The sequence below is a fragment of the Oncorhynchus tshawytscha genome, unplaced genomic scaffold (genome assembly GCF_018296145.1).
Source record: "Oncorhynchus tshawytscha isolate Ot180627B unplaced genomic scaffold, Otsh_v2.0 Un_contig_3121_pilon_pilon, whole genome shotgun sequence".
Taxonomy (NCBI): domain Eukaryota; kingdom Metazoa; phylum Chordata; class Actinopteri; order Salmoniformes; family Salmonidae; genus Oncorhynchus; species Oncorhynchus tshawytscha.
The window spans coordinates 360,001-380,000 of record NW_024609809.1 but is presented as its reverse complement, the minus strand read 5'-3'; the positions used below and the strand labels follow the sequence as shown (position 1 = coordinate 380,000).

Below are 20,000 nucleotides of genomic sequence, written 5' to 3'. Positions count from 1 at the left end.
CATGTAGCATGTTTCTGTCTATAACGTGAGTATGTGTTCAGTCCTTTCTACCGCGCTGTTTGAAAGATATAACGTTAGCCATCGAGAACGACAAAAGTTTTGCTACTTTCTCAACAGCCTTGATCCCCTGAATTTAGCAGGCGCCACCGACAGATCAGTTGGAAAAAGTGATGGGCTACATTCTGCACACGCCACGGTCAGTGTGAACCGGAGTGACTTGACACAACGCTGGCCAAACAAGATGATGCTACAAACAAAACAGAGTTAAATGGTTGCAGTCTGCCGTAAAGCGTTCATCCATAGATACAGGTAAGAGTCTCGCTACATCTTCACATATTCTATGTTTCTAATTTAGTCAGAAAGTCCTATTCATTGCAAATGAAAGCGTATTGTTAGCTAGCAAGTGAACGTTACGTGTATGATCTGTATGGTAATATTATTCAAATCAGAAATCCATTTGCATTGCTAGTTATAGCCAGAGTGATCCCCTGATGTGTAAAAGTGACAGGCACTCAGTATGTGTATACTATATCCTACTATCTAACCCTAGGTATAAACTGAGGTCAAAATAACTCATGACAATAATGTATATACTGCCTATACTGACAAGAGCTCAGTATGTACAGGACAGTGTAACAGGGTGATTGTTATATCTAAGCCTATAGCTGTGGCCTGGGGAAACAGAGACAGAGACTAATGATTATACTCCATACTGCCTATACTGACAAGAGCCCAGTGCATCTGAATACATTGTATCTAAGCCTATAACCGAGGCCTGGGGAGAGACAGACGTGATTATACAGCCTGTACTGACAGAAGCCCAGAGTGTGTATACTGTAGGGTGGCAGGTAGACTAGTGGGAAGAGCAATAGGCCAGTAACTGAAAGGTCGCTGGTCCGGATATCCAAGCCGACAGAAGCCCAGAGTGTGTATACTGTAGGGTGGCAGGTAGACTAGTGGGAAGAGCAATAGGCCAGTAACTGAAAGGTCGCTGGTCCGGATATCCAAGACAGAAGCCCAGAGTGTGTATACTGGGAAGAGCAGGCCAGTAACTGAAACTGAAAGGTCGCTGGTCCGGATATCCAAGCCGACAGAAGCCCAGAGTGTGTATACTGTAGGGTGGCAGGTAGGCTAGTGGGAAGAGCAATAGGTCAGTAACTGAAAGGTCGCTGGTCCGGATATCCAAGCTGACAAGATGAAACATCATTTGATGTACCCTTGAGGAAGGCACTTAACCCCAATTTTCTCCAGGGGTGTCGTACTACTATGGCTGACGCTGTAGAACAACACATTTCACTGCACCTATCTGGTGTAAGTGACAATAAATATATATATATTACTACAGGCTATCTAGAGTAAACCTATATCAATGGCCTGGGGAGAGGCTGGCTGACTGACTGACTGACTGACGGACAGGGGTAATATGATCAAGCCTAAACGCAGAGGAAGAGAGACAGAGACATGAGGTGGTGTGTTCCACTCAGCCAGGGGCCTGACAAGGCCGTTGCTCCTAGATTGGTCAATAATTGATTCATTTGCATAATTGATGCCCCCTCTTGTCCCAGAACCCTCCACGGAGAACAGAGCGGAGGAATAGAGGGAGAGAGAGGGGAGGAGAGAGAGTGTGGAAAAGAATAAGAGAGAGAGAGGAAGGGAGAAAGAGAGAGAGAGAAAGGGAGGGATAGAGAGACGGGGTGAAAGAGATTGACGGCAACTGAAAGATTGATGGCGAATTAATGTCATTGCTTAATTGCTTGTCTTGAGCGCAATGGAGAGACTTCCAGGGAGAAAGGAGGGAGAAAAGAGGGAGGGAGGGAAGGGATACAAAAAATATTGGCACCATTGATAGCCCATCCAACTACCTCATCCCCATACTGTAATTTATTTTTGCTCCTTTGCACCCCAGTATCTCTACATGCACATTCATCTTCTGCACATCTATCACTCCAGTGTTTAATTGCTAAATTGTAATTATTTTGCCACTATGGCCTATTTATTGCCTTACCTCCCTTATCTCACCTCATTTGCACACACTGTATATAGACTTTTTTCTATTGTGTTATTGACTGTATGTTTGTTTATTCCATGTGTAACTCTGTGTTGTTGTTTGTGTCGCACTGCTTTGCTTTATCTTGGCCAGGTCGCAGTTGTAAATGAGAACTTGTTCTCAACTGGCCAACCTGGTTAAATAAAGGTTAAATAAATACAAAATAAATAAAGATGAGCAAAAAATACTACAAATACTGAGCTATATTCTGTGAATCTTTATAGAAAATTATATTATTTTATATTAATAGCTCAGAGAAAAATTCCTCCATACAGAATCTTCTTTCCAGATCCTTGATATTCTTCGGACTGCGCTCATGGACGGCCCTCTTTAATTCAAACCACAGGTTTTCAATGAGATTCAAGTCCGGAGACTGAGCTTGCTATTGGCAAAATGTTGATTTTGTGGTCAGTTAGCCATTTCATGGTGGATTGTGATGTGTGCTTGGGGTCATTATCTTTCTGGAAGATCCACTTACGGCCAAGTTTCAGCTTCCTGGCAGCGGCAAACACATTTTTTGCAAAAATGTCCTCGATGAACTTAACAAGGAAGCAAAATAGCCCCATAACATCAAAGATCCACCACCATATTTTACAGTAGGTATGAGGTTATTTTCTGCATACGAAGAGTTTATTTCCAAAACGCTATAAATCCATACATTTTTCACGTGTGTGTAAAATATTACTGTCCTCAGATTTTAAATTCATAGATTTTAGATGTGTATTACTGTTAGGAATATTATTATTTTTTATTTGTTTTTTTAATTTAACCTTTATTTAACTAGGCAAGTCAGTTAAGAACAAATTCTTGTTTTCAATGACGGCCTAGGAACAGTGGGTTAACTGCCTGTTCAGGGGCAGAACGACAGATTTGCACCTTGTCAGCTTGACCTTCCAACCTTCCGGTTACTAGTCCAATGCTCTAACCACTAGGCTACCCTGCCACCCCTGAATAAATGACTGAACAATATTCTCATTTTAAATGGAACTGTAACTAAGTAAACTTATACTCTGTTTTATTATATCTGATTAACAATATGAGTTCATAAGAAGGGATTGTGTGACACGGACAAGGAGTAATTAAAGTTAATGAACACCATTCCAACTAGGCAGAAACTAATGGGTTGTGGATTAAGTAAGCAGATAAGGTAGTTAACCTATGGTTGAACCGACGAAACCTAGCTCTGGGGTGTTTTAAATAAGGCAGTGAGTGCATTCCAAGGTTTTCTGTTAATTAGAACTGTAAGCTAAGTGGTGATCGATAATGGTGAGGGATCAAAAGTTATTTCAGTTATGTTGTGTGACCTGTGAGTGTGTTAGTGAGTGTGAATGAACTTTTAAACTCACTTAATTCTAGGTCGGGAGGAAGGGATTCATTCTAGAAGCAATGAAATGACGTCATGTTATTGTATATAAACTGTTGCTCGTGGTAACGTGGCAGCGCGCTCCGAGAATAAATTCTGTTACCTATTATTGATAAGACTGGTCTCCGTCTATTTTATTCAAACAAGAATCTTACAAATTCTCATAAAATAGATGAAGGGAATTCAATTAATGAAAACACATTGGTATAATTAAATTACAGTAACAATTACAACTGGTTTGTTGTTAAACTATAGATCCATTGTTTAGCAGGAATGGAATGTTCTTATCCTGTATATTTAACATATAAATTCAACACATCATAAATATAGCCTCATGCTATAGTGTTTGGTTAGAAATAGGCCTCATTCCAAATGTCACCATATTCCCTATATAGTGTACTACTTTTGACCAGGGCCCCGCTCTCATATTACTGCGTTGATTCATTTGATGTCACAAAATTGTCATTTGTACAGTTATTTACAAAAAATGACATTATTTGTCACATTTGACTGTGTAAAACCTTGCAGTGCTACTTTTTTCTCTGCGAGTGAGATGGATATATCTCATTTTGCACCGAATTATGTCTGTTTGTCTCTCTGTAATGAAAGCATATAGTGATAGGTTTCAAACAAATACATGTATGTCATTTAACAACCGCATGCAATGATTAGATGGAGAAAAAACACACCAATCTCTTTAGTAAGTTCTTTAAAAAAATGGATATATAGCGTTTTAGAATGAAACTCATATGCATCCTTCCTTCGGGGCCAAACCCACCACTGGTGTGATAGAGCCAAAGAGCTCTATTTTCATGTCATCTGGCATAGCACCTGGTTTCAATCCAATGCCGTTTAGAAAACTCCAGGCGTTTACATTTGTTGGTTGTTCTCAATAAAGGCTGTAGTCTGTCGGCTTGGAGGTGATGTCTAATTGTAGATTTTTTGGAGACTTGGTGACCCCAAAATGTGAACAAGTTCTGTAATTCTCTAACTGTGGCCCTTGGACATTCATTTTGCCTTCCGAACCGTCTTCCTCAATGTGGGGAAAAGATACTCTTGGGCCTCTGCCAGGCAAGTCTCCACTGTTCCAGTGGTTTTAAACTTCTTAATTGCACGAAGGGTTTGTGGTATATGGACCTCTGAGACTATCACAGTGCAGGTGCATTTATACGGAGACTTGATTACACACAGGTGGATTGTATTTATCATCATTAGTCATTTAGGTCAACATTGGATCATTCAGAGATCCTCACTGAACTTCTGGAGAGAGTTTGCTGCACTGAAAGTAAAGGGGCTGAATAATTTTGCACGCCCAATTTTTCAGTTTTTGATTTGTTAAAAAAGTTTGAAATATCCAATAAATGTCGTTCCACTTCATGATTGTGTCCCACTTGTTGTTGATTCTTCACAAAAAAATACAGTTTTATATCTTTATGTTTGAAGCCTGAAATGTGGCAAAAGGTCGCAAAGTTCAAGGGGGCCGAATACTTTCGCAAGGCACTGTACCACAAAGCCCTAAAGGTGCATTATTGCTATTATAAACTGGTTACCAACAGCAGTAAAAATAAATGTTTTGTCATACCCGTGCTATAAGGTCTCATACCACGGCTTTCAGCCAATCAGCATTCAGCTCTTTAGTTGTTTTTTGTACCGTTGCCTGATCTATGAAAGTCAACAACCACTTGTCTCTTTCCAAATGTAAGTTCTTTGCCTTTCCCCATGGTGATTCAAGTTTCAACGTTTATTCGCAACGTGCACAGGATACCACAGGTGAAAAGCAGTACAGGGACATTCTTACTGGCTGCAGTAATAAAGTAATACAAAAAAAGAGATACGAGGTAAGATAAAGTAATATCAGGATGCAAGTATACAGCGCATTCGGAAAGAATCCAGACCCCTTGACTTTTTCCACATTTTGTTACTTTACAGTCTTATTCTAAAATGGGTTAAATCATTTCTCCCCCCCTCATCAATCTACACACAATACCCCATAATGAAAAAGTGAAAACAGTTTTTTAGACATTTTTGCAAACGTATTAAACATTTTAAAAACCAGAAAAACCTTATTTAAATAAGTATTCAGAACCTTTGATATGAGACTCGAAATTGAGATCAGGTGCATCATGTTTCAATTGATCATCCTTGAGATGTTTCTACAACTTGATTGAAGTCCACCTGTGGTAAATTCAACTGATTTGACATGATTGGGAAAGGCACACACCTGTCTATATAAGGTCCCACAGTTGATAGTGCATATCAGAGCAAAATCCAAGCCATGAGGTTGAAGGAATTGTCTGTAGAGCTCCGAGACAGTATTGTGTGGAGGCACAGATCTAGGGAAGGGTACTAAAAAATGTCTGCAGCATTGAAGATCCCCCAGGAACAGAGTGGCCTCCATCATTTTTAAATGGAAGAAGTTGGGAACCACCAAGACTCTTCCTAGAGCTGTCCGCCTGGTCAAACTGAGCTATCGAGGGAGAAGGGCATTGATCAGGGAGGTGACCAAGAAACCGATGTTCACTCTGACAGAGCTCCAGAGTTCCTCTGTGGAGATGGGAGAACCTTCTAGAAGGACAGCCTTCTCTATGGTAGAGAGGCCACTCCTCAGCAAAAGGCACATGACAGCCCGTTTGAAGTTTGCCAAAAGGCACCTAAAGGACTCAGTCCATGAGATTCTCTGATCTGATGAAACCAAGATGAAACTCTTTGGCCTGAATGCCAAGCGTCACATCTGGAGGAAACCTGGCACCATCCCTACGGTAAAGCATGGTGATGGCAGCATCATGCTGTGGGGATGTTTTTCAGCGGCAGGGACAGGGAAACTAGTCAGGATTGAGGGAAAGATGAAAGGAGCAAAGTACAGAAAGATTCTTGATGAAAACCTGAGCTCTCAGGGCCTCAGACTGGTGCAAAGGTTCACCTTCCAACAACCCGAAGCACACAGCCAAGAAAACGCAGGAGTGGCTTCGGGACAAGTCTCTGAATGTCCTTGCGTGGCCCAGTCAGAGCCTGGACTTGAACCCGATCTCTGGAGAGACCTAAAAATAGCTGTGCAGCAACGCTCCCCATCCAACCTGACAGAGCTTGAGAGGATCTGCAGAGAAGAATGGGAGAAACTCCCCAAATACAGCTGTGCCAAGCTTGTAGCGTCATACCCAAGAAGACTCAAGACTGTAATCGCTGCCAAAGGTGCTTCAACAAAGTAAATGTCCTAATTCAGATTTGTATTTACAATGCATTTGCCAAAATGTCTAAATACCTGTTTTTGCTTTGTCATTATGGGGTTTTGTGTGTAGATTGATGAGGAAAAAAACTATTTCATTTATTTTTGAATATGCTTTAAAGTTACAAAATGTGGAAAAAGTCAAGGGGTCTGAATACTTTCCAAATGCACTGTATACAGAGCAAAAAGGCAAACTCAGCTCCATCATTCATTGAATAAGTTGGCTCATTCATCACAAAACCCACTGATATTGCCAACTACTTTCATTATTTTTTCACTGGCAAGATTTTGTCATTACTTGCCAGCAACAAACACTGACACTACACATCCAAGTATAACTCATCAAATTATGTCATTTTTAATTCTGCAACACTTAACAAAGAGCTACAGTTAGCTTTAGAATGGGTGGCAAGGAATAAGCTAGACCTAAGCTAGACCTAAACGGCTGGCCCTTAAATGTACATGGAGAGTTAACATGAATAACATGTATGTACATCTCTCATGGCTTAAAGGGGAGGAGAGATTGACTTCATCACTACTTGTGAAAAGACAGAAAGAGACAGAGACACTAAGTGAAAAGACAGAAAGAGACAGAGACACTAAGAGAAAAGACAGAAAGAGACAGAGACACTAAGTGAAAAGACAGAAAGAGACAGAGACACTAAGAGAAAAGACAGAAAGAGACAGAGACACTAAGAAAAGACAGAAAGAGACAGAGACACTAAGAAAAGACAGACAGAGACACTAAGAAAAAAGACAGAAAGAGACACAGACACTAAGAAAAGACAGAAAGAGACAGAGACACTAAGTGAAAAGACAGAAAGAGACAGAGACACTAAGTGAAAAGACAGAAAGAGACAGAGACACTAAGAGAAAAGACAGAAAGAGACAGAGACACTAAGAAAAAGACAGAAAGAGACAGAGACACTAAGAGAAAAGACAGAAAGAGACAGAGACACTAAGAGAAAAGACAGACAGAAAGAGACAGAAAGAGACAGACACTAAGAAAAGACAGAAAGAGACAGAGACACTAAGAAAAGAAAAAGACAGAAAGAGACACAGACACTAAGTGAAAAGACAGAAAGAGACAGAGACACTAAGAGAAAAGACAGAAAGAGACAGAGACACTAAGTGAAAAGACAGAAAGAGACACAGACACTAAGAAAAGACAGAAAGAGACAGAGACACTAAGAGAAAAGACAGAAAGAGACAGAGACACTAAGAGAAAAGACAGAAAGAGACACAGACACTAAGTGAAAAGACAGAAAGAGACAGAGACACTAAGAAAAGACAGAAAGAGACAGAGACACTAAGAGAAAAGACAGAAAGAGACAGAGACACTAAGAGAAAAGACAGAAAGAGACAGAGACACTAAGTGAAAAGACAGAAAGAGACAGAGACACTAAGAAAAAAGACAGAAAGAGACACAGACACTAAGAGAAAAGACAGAAAGAGACAGAGACACTAAGTGAAAAGACAGAAAGAGACACAGACACTAAGAGAAAAGACAGAAAGAGACAGAGACACTAAGAAAAAGACAGAAAGAGACACAGACACTAAGTGAAAAGACAGAAAGAGACAGAGACACTAAGAGAAAAGACAGAAAGAGACAGAGACACTAAGTGAAAAGACAGAAAGAGACACAGACACTAAGTGAAAAGACAGAAAGAGACAGAGACACTAAGAGAAAAGACAGGAGACAGAGACACTAAGAGAAAAGACAGAAAGAAATAGAGACACTAAGTGAAAAGACAGAAAGAGACAGAGACACTAAGTGAAAAGACAGGAGACAGAGACACTAAGAGAAAAGACAGAAAGAAATAGAGACACTAAGAGAAAATACAGAAAGAGACAGAGACACTAAGAGAAAAGACAGAAAGAGACAGAGACACTAAGAAAAGACAGAAAGAGACAGAGACACTAAGAAAAAAAAGACAGAAAGAGACAGAGAGACACTACAAAAGACAAGACAGAAGAGACACAGAGACACTAAGAGAAAAGACAGAAAGAGACAGACACTAAGTGAAAAGACAGAAAGAGACAGAGACACTAAGAGAAAAGACAGAAGACAGAGACAGAGACACTAAGAGAAAAGACAGAAAGAGACAGAGACACTAAGTGAAAAGACAGAAAGAGACAGAGACACTAAGAGAAAAGACAGAAAGAGACAGAGACACTAAGTGAAAAGACAGAGACAGAGACACAGAGACACACTAAGAGAAAAGACAGAAAGAGACAGAGACACTAAGTGAAAAGACAGAAAGAGACACAGACACTAAGAGAAAAGACAGAAAGAGACAGAGACACTAAGAGAAAAGACAGAAAGAGACAGAGACACTAAGAGAAAAGACAGAAAGAGACACAGACACTAAGAGAAAAAGACAGGAGACAGAGACACTAAGAGAAAAGACAGAAAGAGACAGAGACACTAAGAGAAAAGACAGAAAGAGACAGAGACACTAAGAGAAACAGAAAGAGACAGAGACACTAAGAGAAAAGACAGAAAGAGACAGAGACACTAAGAGAAAAGACAGAAAGAGACAGAGACACTAAGTGAAAAGACAGAAAGAGACAGAGACACTAAGAGAAAAGACAGAAAGAGACAGAGACACTAAGAGAAAAGACAGAAAGAGACAGAGACACTAAGTGAAAAGACAGAAAGAGACAGAGACACTAAGTGAAAAGACAGAGAGAGACAGAGACACTAAGTGAAAAGACAGAAAGAGACAGAGACACTAAGTGAAAAGACAGAAAGAGACAGAGACACTAAGTGAAAAGACAGAAAGAGACAGAGACACTAAGTGAAAAGACAGAAAGAGACAGAGACACTAAGTGAAAAGACAGAAAGAGACAGAGACACTAAGAGAAAAGACAGAAAGAGACAGAGACACTAAGAGAAAAGACAGAAAGAGACAGAGACACTAAGAGAAAAGACAGAAAGAGACAGAGACACTAAGAGAAAAGACAGAAAGAGACAGAGACACTAAGAGAAAAGACAGAAAGAGACAGAGACACTAAGAGAAAAGACAGAAAGAGACACAGACACTAAGAGAAAAGACAGAAAGAGACAGAGACACTAAGAGAAAAGACAGAAAGAGACAGAGACACTAAGTGAAAAGACAGAAAGAGACACAGACACTAAGAGAAAAGACAGAAAGAGACAGAGACACTAAGAGAAAAGACAGAGAGAGACAGACACTAAGTGAAAAGACAGAAAGAGACAGAGACACTAAGAAAAAGACAGAAAGAGACAGAGACACTAAGTGAAAAGACAGAAGACAGAGACACTAAGAAAAAAGACAGAAAGAGACAGAGACACTAAGTGAAAAGACAGAAAGAGACACAGACACTAAGTGAAAAGACAGAAAGAGACACAGACACTAAGAAAAGACAGAGAGACAGAGACACTAAGAAAAAGACAGAAAGAGACAGAGACACTAAGTGAAAAGACAGAAAGAGACAGAGACACTAAGTGAAAAGACAGAAAGAGACACAGACACTAAGTGAAAAGACAGGAGACAGAGACACTAAGTGAAAAGACAGAAAGAGACACAGACACTAAGTGAAAAGACAGAAAGAGACACAGACACTAAGTGAAAAGACAGAAGAGAGAGACACTAAGAGAAAAGACAGAAAGAGACAGAGACACTAAGTGAAAAGACAGAAAGAGACAGAGACACTAAGAGAAAAGACAGAAAGAGACAGAGACACTAAGTGAAAAGACAGAAAGAGACAGAGACACTAAGAGAAAAGACAGAAAGAGACAGAGACACTAAGAGAAAAGACAGAAAGAGACAGAGACACTAAGAGAAAAGACAGAAAGAGACAGAGACACTAAGTGAAAAGACAGAAAGAGACAGAGACACTAAGAGAAAAGACAGAAAGAGACAGAGACACTAAGAGAAAAGACAGAAAGAGACAGAGACACTAAGAGAAAAGACAGAAAGAGACAGAGACACTAAGTGAAAATACAGAAAGAGACAGAGACACTAAGTGAAAATACAGAAAGAGACAGAGACGCTAAGAGAAAAGACAGAAAGAGACAGAGACACTAAGAGAAAAGACAGAAAGAGACAGAGACGCTAAGAGAAAAGACAGAAAGAAACAGAGACACTAAGTGAAAATACAGAAAGAGACAGAGACACTAAGAGAAAAGACAGAAAGAGACAGAGACACTAAGAGAAAAGACAGAAAGAGACAGAGACACTAAGTGAAAAGACAGAAAGAGACAGAGACACTAAGAGAAAAGACAGAAAGAGACAGAGACACTAAGTGAAAAGACAGAAAGAGACAGAGACACTAAGAGAAAAGACAGAAAGAAACAGAGACACTAAGAGAAAAGACAGGAGACAGAGACACTAAGTGAAAAGACAGAAAGAGACAGAGACACTAAGAGAAAAGACAGAAAGAGACAGAGACACTAAGTGAAAAGACAGAAAGAGACAGAGACACTAAGAGAAAAGACAGAAAGAGACAGAGACACTAAGAGAAAAGACAGAAAGAGACAGAGACACTAAGAGAAAAGACAGAGAGAGACAGAGACACTAAGTGAAAAGACAGGAGACAGAGACACTAAGAAAAAAGACAGAAAGAGACAGAGACACTAAGTGAAAAGACAGAAAGAGACAGAGACACTAAGAGAAAAGACAGAAAGAGACAGAGACACTAAGTGAAAAGACAGAAAGAGACAGAGACACTAAGAGAAAAGACAGAAATTGACAGAGACACTAAGTGAAAAGACAGAAAGAGACAGAGACACTAAGTGAAAAGACAGAAAGAGACAGAGACACTAAGTGAAAAGACAGAAAGAGACAGAGACACTAAGAGAAAAGACAGAAAGAAACAGAGACACTAAGTGAAAAGACAGGAGACAGAGACACTAAGTGAAAAGACAGAAAGAGACAGAGACACTAAGTGAAAAGACAGAAAGAGACAGAGACACTAAGTGAAAAGACAGAAAGAGACAGAGACACTAAGTGAAAAGACAGAAAGAGACAGAGACACTAAGAGAAAAGACAGAAAGAGACAGAGACACTAAGTGAAAAGACAGAAAGAGACAGAGACACTAAGAGAAAAGACAGAAAGAGACAGAGACACTAAGAGAAAAGACAGAAAGAGACAGAGAAAAGAGAAAAGACAGAAAGAGACAGAGACACTAAGAGAAAAGACAGAAAGAGACAGAGACACTAAGACAGAAAAGACAGAAAAAGACAGAGACACTAAGTGAAAAGACAGAAAGAGACAGAGACACTAAGAAAAAAGACAGAAAGAGACAGAGACACTAAGTGAAAAGACAGAAATTGACAGAGACACTAAGTGAAAAGACAGAAAGAGACAGAGACACTAAGAGAAAAGACAGAAAGAGACAGAGACACTAAGAGAAAAGACAGAAAGAGACAGAGACACTAAGTGAAAAGACAGAAAGAGACAGAGACACTAAGTGAAAAGACAGAAAGAGACAGAGACACTAAGAGAAAAGACAGAAATTGACAGAGACACTAAGTGAAAAGACAGAAAGAGACAGAGACACTAAGTGAAAAGACAGAGAGAGATACAGACACTAAATAGAGACGCTATGAGAAAATAAAGAAAGAGATTGAGAGGTCATTAGAGCCAAGGCAGGAGAAGACTAGTAAGGACACTAGGAAGCATCCTCACACACACGCACGCACGCACACACGCACACACGCACGCACGCACACACGCAGTGTTGTATAAATAACCTTGTGGGGACACACAATTCAGTCCCATTCAAAATCCTATTTTCCTATTTTCCTAAGCTTAACATTAAATCTAACCATAACCACAAAACCTAACCCGAACAGGAAAACTAGCTCCTAACCCTGAACCTAATTCTAACCCTAACACTAACACTAATTCTAACCGTAACACTAACACTAATTCTAACCGTAACCCTAAACCCCCTAGAAATAGAATTTGACCCTGAGGGACTAAGAACATTTCCTGAGTTGGTCAAAGTTGTTTACTATTCTTGTTCACACACATATTAAGCGCATCACTATACCTTGAGCGTCATCTCTGCTACAAAGATGGCTGTGAAGACGTAGTTGGAGATGGTTAGGAAGACTCTTTCCTATACATAGAGAGAGAGAGATGGAGGGAGAAAGAGAGAGATGATGGAAATAGAAGATAATTGACTTGACACCACTAATTATATTTGTATGGTTGAAACCTAGTGGTGAACTTTGATCCTGACCAGGCTGCCCTGCATGATCTTGGGTCTCTCCAGAGCCACGGTGATGCAGTTGGAGAAGATGAACGCTAGCACCACATAGTCAAACATCTTGTAGGCTATGATGGACTGGCATACCCGCCTAAACCTGAGAGAGTGAGGCAGGCAGGTGGGGCGGGAGGGAGATAGTGGAGAGAGAGGGAGTGGTATTGGGAGACAGAAAGGAAGAGAAAGAGAGCAAGAGGGAAAAAGATAAACAATTTAAAAACATGTGTTTTGTAACATGGCTACTGATTAAAACCCATTATTGTGCCACATTGACAGAGAACTGGGGATTGCTCATCATTCAGTCAGATAATAGCCCCATTCTCTCTGATTATTTCATTTCCTTTCAAAGCAATTCCCATTAACTGGTGTTCTAAAGGCACCATGCTCCATAGAGACACCACTACAATAGATAGAGAGACACACACAGAGAGACCCAGAGAGACAAGCAGAGAGATACACACACAGAGAGAGACACAGAGAGACACTCTCTGTCTCTCTGGGTCTCTCTGTCGAGGTCGGGCAATGATGATGGGCGATTAGGCCTGACTTGCAGTCGGCGTTCCAATTCATCCCAAAGGTGTTAGATGTGGTTGAGGACAGGGCTCTGTGCAGGCCAGTCAAGTTCTTCCACACCGATCTCAACAAACCATTTCTGTATGGACCTCCCTTTGTGCAAGGGGGCATTGTCATGCTGAAACAGGAAATGGCCTCCCCAAAACTGTTGCCACAATGTTGGAAACACAGAATCATCTAGAATGTCATTGCATGCTGTAGAGTTATGATTTCCCTTCACTGGAACTAAAGGGTCTAGCCTGAACCATGAAAAACAGCCCCAGACCATTATTCCTTCTCCACCAAGAGCTTTACACCACTCCAGCCAACGCTTATCATTAGGCATGGTGATCCTAGGCTTGTGTGCGGCTGCTCGGCCATGGAAGCTCCCGACAAACAGTTATTGTGCTGACGTTGCTTCCAGAGGCAGTGTTGCAAATGAGGACAGACGATATTACGCTCTTCAGCACTCGTTGGTCCCGTTCTGTGAGCTTGTGTGGCCTACGTCTTCAATGCTGAGCCGTTGTTGCTCCTAGCTGTTTCCACTTCACAATAACAGCACTTAAAGTTAACCAGGGCAGCTCTAGCAGGGCAGACATTTAATAAACGGACTTGTTGGAAAGGTGGCATCCTCTGACGGTACCACCTTGAAAGTCACTGAGCTATTCAGTAAGGCCATTCTACTGCCAATGTTTGTCTATGGAGATTGCATGGCTGTGTGCTTGATTTTATACATCTGTCAGCCACTAGTGTGGCTGAAACAGCCCGAATCCACTCATTTGAAGAGGTGTCCACAGACGTTTGTATATACAGTGTACCTCCACAGCTAACAGAACACTGTTGCAATGCCTTCCAGCCTGAGCTCCATCTCTGAGCCCTGAGGTGGATTTATTGTTGACCAACAGATAGAGGATCACTATGGGAAGCCTCCCTTTGCTACCTCATGGACAGGGATCCATACACTAATGAGGCAGGTATTCTGATAAGGTGGTGCTCGGCAATTCTTCTCTCGGGGAGTGGGGATCCACAGGCTGTGCAGGCTTTCGTTCTAGCCTAGCACAAATGCATCGGATTCAACAATTTATGAACGAAACACCAAAGCCTTGAATTGCTGTATCAGGGGTGTTAGTGCTAAGCAGGAAATGAAATGAAAGAGTGAATGAGTGAAAACAGGGATTGACAGACAGACAGACCTGTTCTGAGGAGAGAAGAGGAAGACAGACCAGTCCTCTCTGGTCTCACACCACTCTGGCCTGTACACCTCCATCATCTTCTGGATACGGAAACACAGACTCTGGAGGAGGGACACAGCACACACACACACACACACAATGTCAGAATACACACACAGTCAGAATACACACACATGCACATGTGAACGTAGGCAGGCAGGGAGGCAGGCACACACGCACATACACACACATACACACACAGTTTGGTGAGTGAATTCAGTAGACATAAACACACTGGTTCTAGACAAAGAGAAACGGCTATACTGTATAATACAGAGATAGAGATCATTCCGATTATTCCACCTCCCAAGAGAAAATATGAATCTTCTGTCTTAATTGTTTACAAGAGAGGACACTTTGCTTTATCAACACCTAGAAGCATAATATCCAGCATCCCCATTGGTCTGCTCTACTCAGTGACTGAGTCCCAAATGGAACCCCAATCCCTATATAGTGCACCATATGCCCTGGTCAGAGTAGTGCACTACATAGGGAATAGGGTGCCATTTTGTGTAACTAGCATTATTAATTGTCCCTGGTTCAGCCCTGTATGTATGGGATTGTTTACTGTTGAAACAATAGAATCCCAGGGGAGAGACATAAGGGGGAATCTACTGGAGAATGTATTCCCAGATATTTATTTTATAAACTGCTATACACAGTGTGTTTATTCTACTATAAGCTGCCTTGTGCTGCTGGTCATGAATAACACTGGTACAACAACAGTTCCTTCTCTCCTATCTACAGTATCTGTCTTTACCAAGAGGACAGGATGTCACTGGTACTGTGTACGTTCCAGGGTGTTTTTAAAGTGAATAGGACTTTATCATCACAACCAAGTCACTTTAATCTCATCATTCAGATCCTCCTCCCTTACTCCTCACCACACTCCTCACCACACTCCTCACCACACTCCTCACCACACTCCTCACCACACTCCTCACCCCACACTCCTCACCACACTCCCCACCACACTCCTCACCACACTCCTCACCCCACACTCTATCACCACACTCCTCACCACCGTCCTCACCACACTCCTCACCACACTCCCCACCACACTCCTCACCACACTCCCCACCACACTCCTCACCACACTCCTCACCCCACACTCCTCACCACCTCCCACCACACTCCTCACCACACTCCTCACCCCACACTCTATCACCACACTCCTCACCACCGTCCTCACCACACTCCTCACCACACTCCCCACCACACTCCTCACCACACTCCTCACCCCACACTCCTCACCACACTCCCCACCCCCTCACCACACTCCTCACCCCACACTCCCCACCACACTCCCACCACCTCCTCACCACACTCCCCACCACACTCCTCACCACACTCCTCACCCCACACTCCTCACCACACTCCTCACACCGTCCTCACCACCTCCTCACCACACTCCCCACCACACTCCTCACCACACTCCTCACCACACTCCCCACCACCACCACACTCCTCACCACACTCCTCACCCACCACACTCCCCACCACACTCCCCACCACACTCCCCACCACACCTCCCACCACACTCCCACCACACTCCCACCCCACACTCCTCACCACACTCCTCACCACCTCCTCACCACACTCCCACCACACTCCCCTCACCCACCCTCACCCACCCTCACCCAACACCCCCTCCTCACCCACCCCTCACCCACACTCCTCACCCCACCCTCCCCCTCACCCAACCTCACCCCACACCTCCCCCTCACCCACCCTCTCACCCACCCTCACCCAACACCTCCCCCTCACCCACCCTCTCACCCACCCTCACCCCACACCTCCCCCTCACCCAACCTCACCCCACACCTCCCCCTCACTCACCCTCTCACCCAACCACACCCAACACCTTCCCCTCACCCACCCTCTCACCCAACCTCACCCCACACCTCCCCCTCACCCACCCTCTCACCCAACCTCACCACACACGTCCCAAGCACCCACCCTCTCACCCAACCTCACTCACCCTCTCATCCAACCTCACCCCACACCTCCCCCTCACCCACCCTCTCACCCAACCTCACCACACAACTCCCCCTCACACACCCTCTCACCCAACCTCACGCCCACACCTCCCTCTCACCCAACCTCACCCACCCTCTCACCCAACCTTACCCCACACCTCCCCCTCACCCACCCTCTTACCCAACCTCACCTCCCCCTCACCCACCCTCACCCCACACCTCGCCCTCACCCAGCCTCACTCCACACCTCCCCCTCACCCACCCTCTCACCCAATCTCACCACCACACCTCACCCACCCTCTCACCCAACCTCAACCCACACCTCCCTCTCACCCACCCTCTCACCCAACCTCACCCCACACCACACCTCAACCAACCTCACCCCATACCTCCCCCTCACCCACCCACCCCACACCTCCCCCTCACCCACCCTCTCATCCAACCTCACCCCACACCTAACCCACCCTCTCACCCCACACCTCCCCCTCACCCAACCTGTTCCCCACACCTCACCCACCCTCTTACCCAACCTCACCCCCACACCACCCTCTCACCCACCCTCTCACCCAACCTCATCCCCACACCTCACCCAACCTCACCCCCCCACCACCCCCTCACCCACCCTCTCACCCAATCTCACTCCTCACCTCCCCTCACCCACCCTCTCACCCAACCTCACCCCCACACCACCCCCTCACCCACCCTCTCACCCAACCTCATCCCCACACCTCACCCAACCTCACCCCCACACCACCCCCTCACCCACCCTCTCACCCAATCTCACTCCTCACCTCCCCTCACCCACCCTCTCACCCAACCTCATCCCCACACCTCACCCAACTTCTCACCCATCCTCATCCAAACACATCTCACCTCACCCATCCTCACCCCCACACCTTCCCCTCACCAAATCTCTCACCCATCCTCATCCACACACATCCACCTCACCCCCCAGACCTCCCCCTCACCCCCAACACAAACTCACATAGTCGATGTCATCGTCCAGGTCCTCTCTGTCCTTGCGTGTGTTGACCTGAGGGAACACCTCTGTCAGTAGCTGTGGATGTGGATGTGGCGGTAGCTGAAGTTGAAGCTGGAGCTGGGCTGATGGGGCCTTCCCATTGCAGTCCTGGTGCTCCCCCCCAGCCCCTCCACCAACCAACCCACTGGAGAAGCTCTTCTTCCTGGGGTAAGGCAGCATTGACGCCAGGGGGGTCCCCGGGACCTGGAGGAGCTCCGGCAGCTCCAAGGACAGCGCCCGGCGGTCCCGCCGCGGGACAAAGTTTAGGGCCAGGAGGGGAGGAAGGTGGGCGAGGTGTGGAGGAGGGTGAGGGGGGGAGAGCAGGGACTCCTGCTCGGCCGGGTGGGTGGCGTGGGGGCTGCGGGAGCGCAGGCTACCCCCTCCTCCTACCCCCAATCCCAAGGCTCGGGAGGGGCGACCCAGGCTGTTCCAGCTGGACCGCCGGCCCCACATTGCCTGGGTCTGGGAGGCAGGGCGGCCCCAGTTGTGGTACAGGGAGCTGCTCCCCCGACACTGGGGGAGAGAGAGGGATACAAAGAGGGAGAGACAGGCGGAGAGGGAGAGAAAGAGACAGACAGAGTGGGAGAGGGAGAAAGAGGGAGGGAGAGGGAGAGAAATACATAGAGGGAGAGGAAGAGAGACAGACGGAGAGGGAGAGAAACAGATGGAGAGGGAGAGAGACAGATGGAGAGGTAGAGAAATACATAGAGGGAGAGGAAGAGACAGACAGAGTGGGAGAGGGAGAAAGAGGGAGGGAGAGGGAGAGAAATACATAGAGGGAGAGGAAGAGAAATATGGAAAGGGACAAAGAGGGAGAGGAAGAGAGACAAAGAGGAAGAAGGAGAGAGATAGAGGGAGAGTGAGAGGGAGAGAGAAACCATTAGGCCAACCCAGCCATTTGCAGTGACTGCAGAGGGATCAAATAAAGAACTGAAGAAAAAATAAAGTTCAATGATGGGCAATTTCTTTTTAAATGGGCAATTTGAAGTCATTTCCTGAATTGATTGCAACCATAGCAAGACACATCTTGTTCCGACCCAGTCCGTTACAAACCAGTTCTCCTTCCCATTGTACCTCCCTCCCTCTTTCCTCCTCTCTCCAGTCTCCTCCCTCCCTCCTTCTTCCCACCACTCACCAGAGCCCTGCCCTCCAGGTTAGCCCTGCCCAGAGAGATGACACTGTTTTTGCGTGAGCCCAGAGCGAAAGTGAGCCTGTCGGCCGTGTACAGACCCGTGGGAGTTGGGGACAGGTCCAGGTGACCGTTGGGGGTTAGGGTGCAGATCTTAGGGTCTGGGAGAGAGAGAGGAAGGGGATGAGGAGAAGGAGAGGGGAGGAAGAGAGAGAGAGAGATTGGAGGGATAGATGGAGTGAGAGAGTGAGAGAGAGAGAGAATCAGATAGAAAGAGTCAGCATGGAACTGCAAAGCACATCTTGGAAGATAAAAGAAAATGGCATAGACTGACTCAGCACATTCTCAACCTAACCTGGTCTGACAAGCTCATGGAGTGCACTGTACGTTTGTACAGTAAGATACGTTTGGTTTGTGTATGTCCGTAGGGAGGAGAAGAGAGTGGGAGAAGTTCTGTTGTAACACAGGTATTATTGAACATTTCTGCCACTTCCACTTTAGAAAGACCAGGCTTGATCTGGGAAACATTCCTAGCCTGGTCCCATCTGTTTGTGCTGCCTTCCTAACAATGGCATTGCCATTGTCATGGCAAACATGACTGTAGGATTTAGCAAAACTGCACAAATGTATCTGGGAGCAGGCCAAAGCATTCTAGCATCACTGACTGGTTTACTGTTACTCTTTACAAAATCAAACCAAACCAAATCAAATCAAATCAAATTGTATTTGTCACATACACATGGTTAGCAGATGTTAATGCGAGTGTAGCGAAATACTTCAAATCAAATCAAATTGATTTATATAGCCCTTCGTACATCAGCTGATATCTCAAAGTGCTGTACAGAAACCCAGCATAAAACCCCAAACTTGTGCTTCTAGTTCCGACAATGCAGTAATAACCAACAAGTAATCTAGCTAACAATTCCCAAACTACTACCTTATAGACACAAGTGTAAGGGGATAAAGAATATGTACATAAGATATATGAATGAGTGATGGTACAGAGCGGCATAGGCAAGATACAGTAGATGGTATTGAGTGCAGTATATACATATGAGATGAGTATGTAAACAAAGTGGCATAGTTAAAGTGGCTAGTGATACATGTATTACATAAGGATGCAGTAGATGATATAGAGTACAGTATATACATATACATATGAGATGAATAATGTGGGTATGTAAACATTATATTAGGTAGCATTGTTTAAAGT

At 44.3% G+C, this 20,000-nt stretch overlaps 1 protein-coding gene across 1 annotated transcript in view; it reads right to left on the bottom strand.

Moving 5' to 3' along the window:
- The window catches only part of cacna1ia (calcium voltage-gated channel subunit alpha1 Ia), a 156,583-nt gene that overhangs the window by 58,475 nt on the left and 78,108 nt on the right, over positions 1-20,000 (bottom strand). Inside the window, exons 14-18 of the mRNA XM_042318564.1 lie at positions 18,794-18,948; positions 17,623-18,171; positions 14,620-14,720; positions 12,851-12,974; positions 12,659-12,727 (exon numbers count right to left, since the gene is read on the bottom strand). Of these exons, the coding sequence (XP_042174498.1) occupies positions 12,659-12,727; positions 12,851-12,974; positions 14,620-14,720; positions 17,623-18,171; positions 18,794-18,948 (998 nt within the window). The remainder of the gene's footprint in view (positions 1-12,658; positions 12,728-12,850; positions 12,975-14,619; positions 14,721-17,622; positions 18,172-18,793; positions 18,949-20,000) is intronic.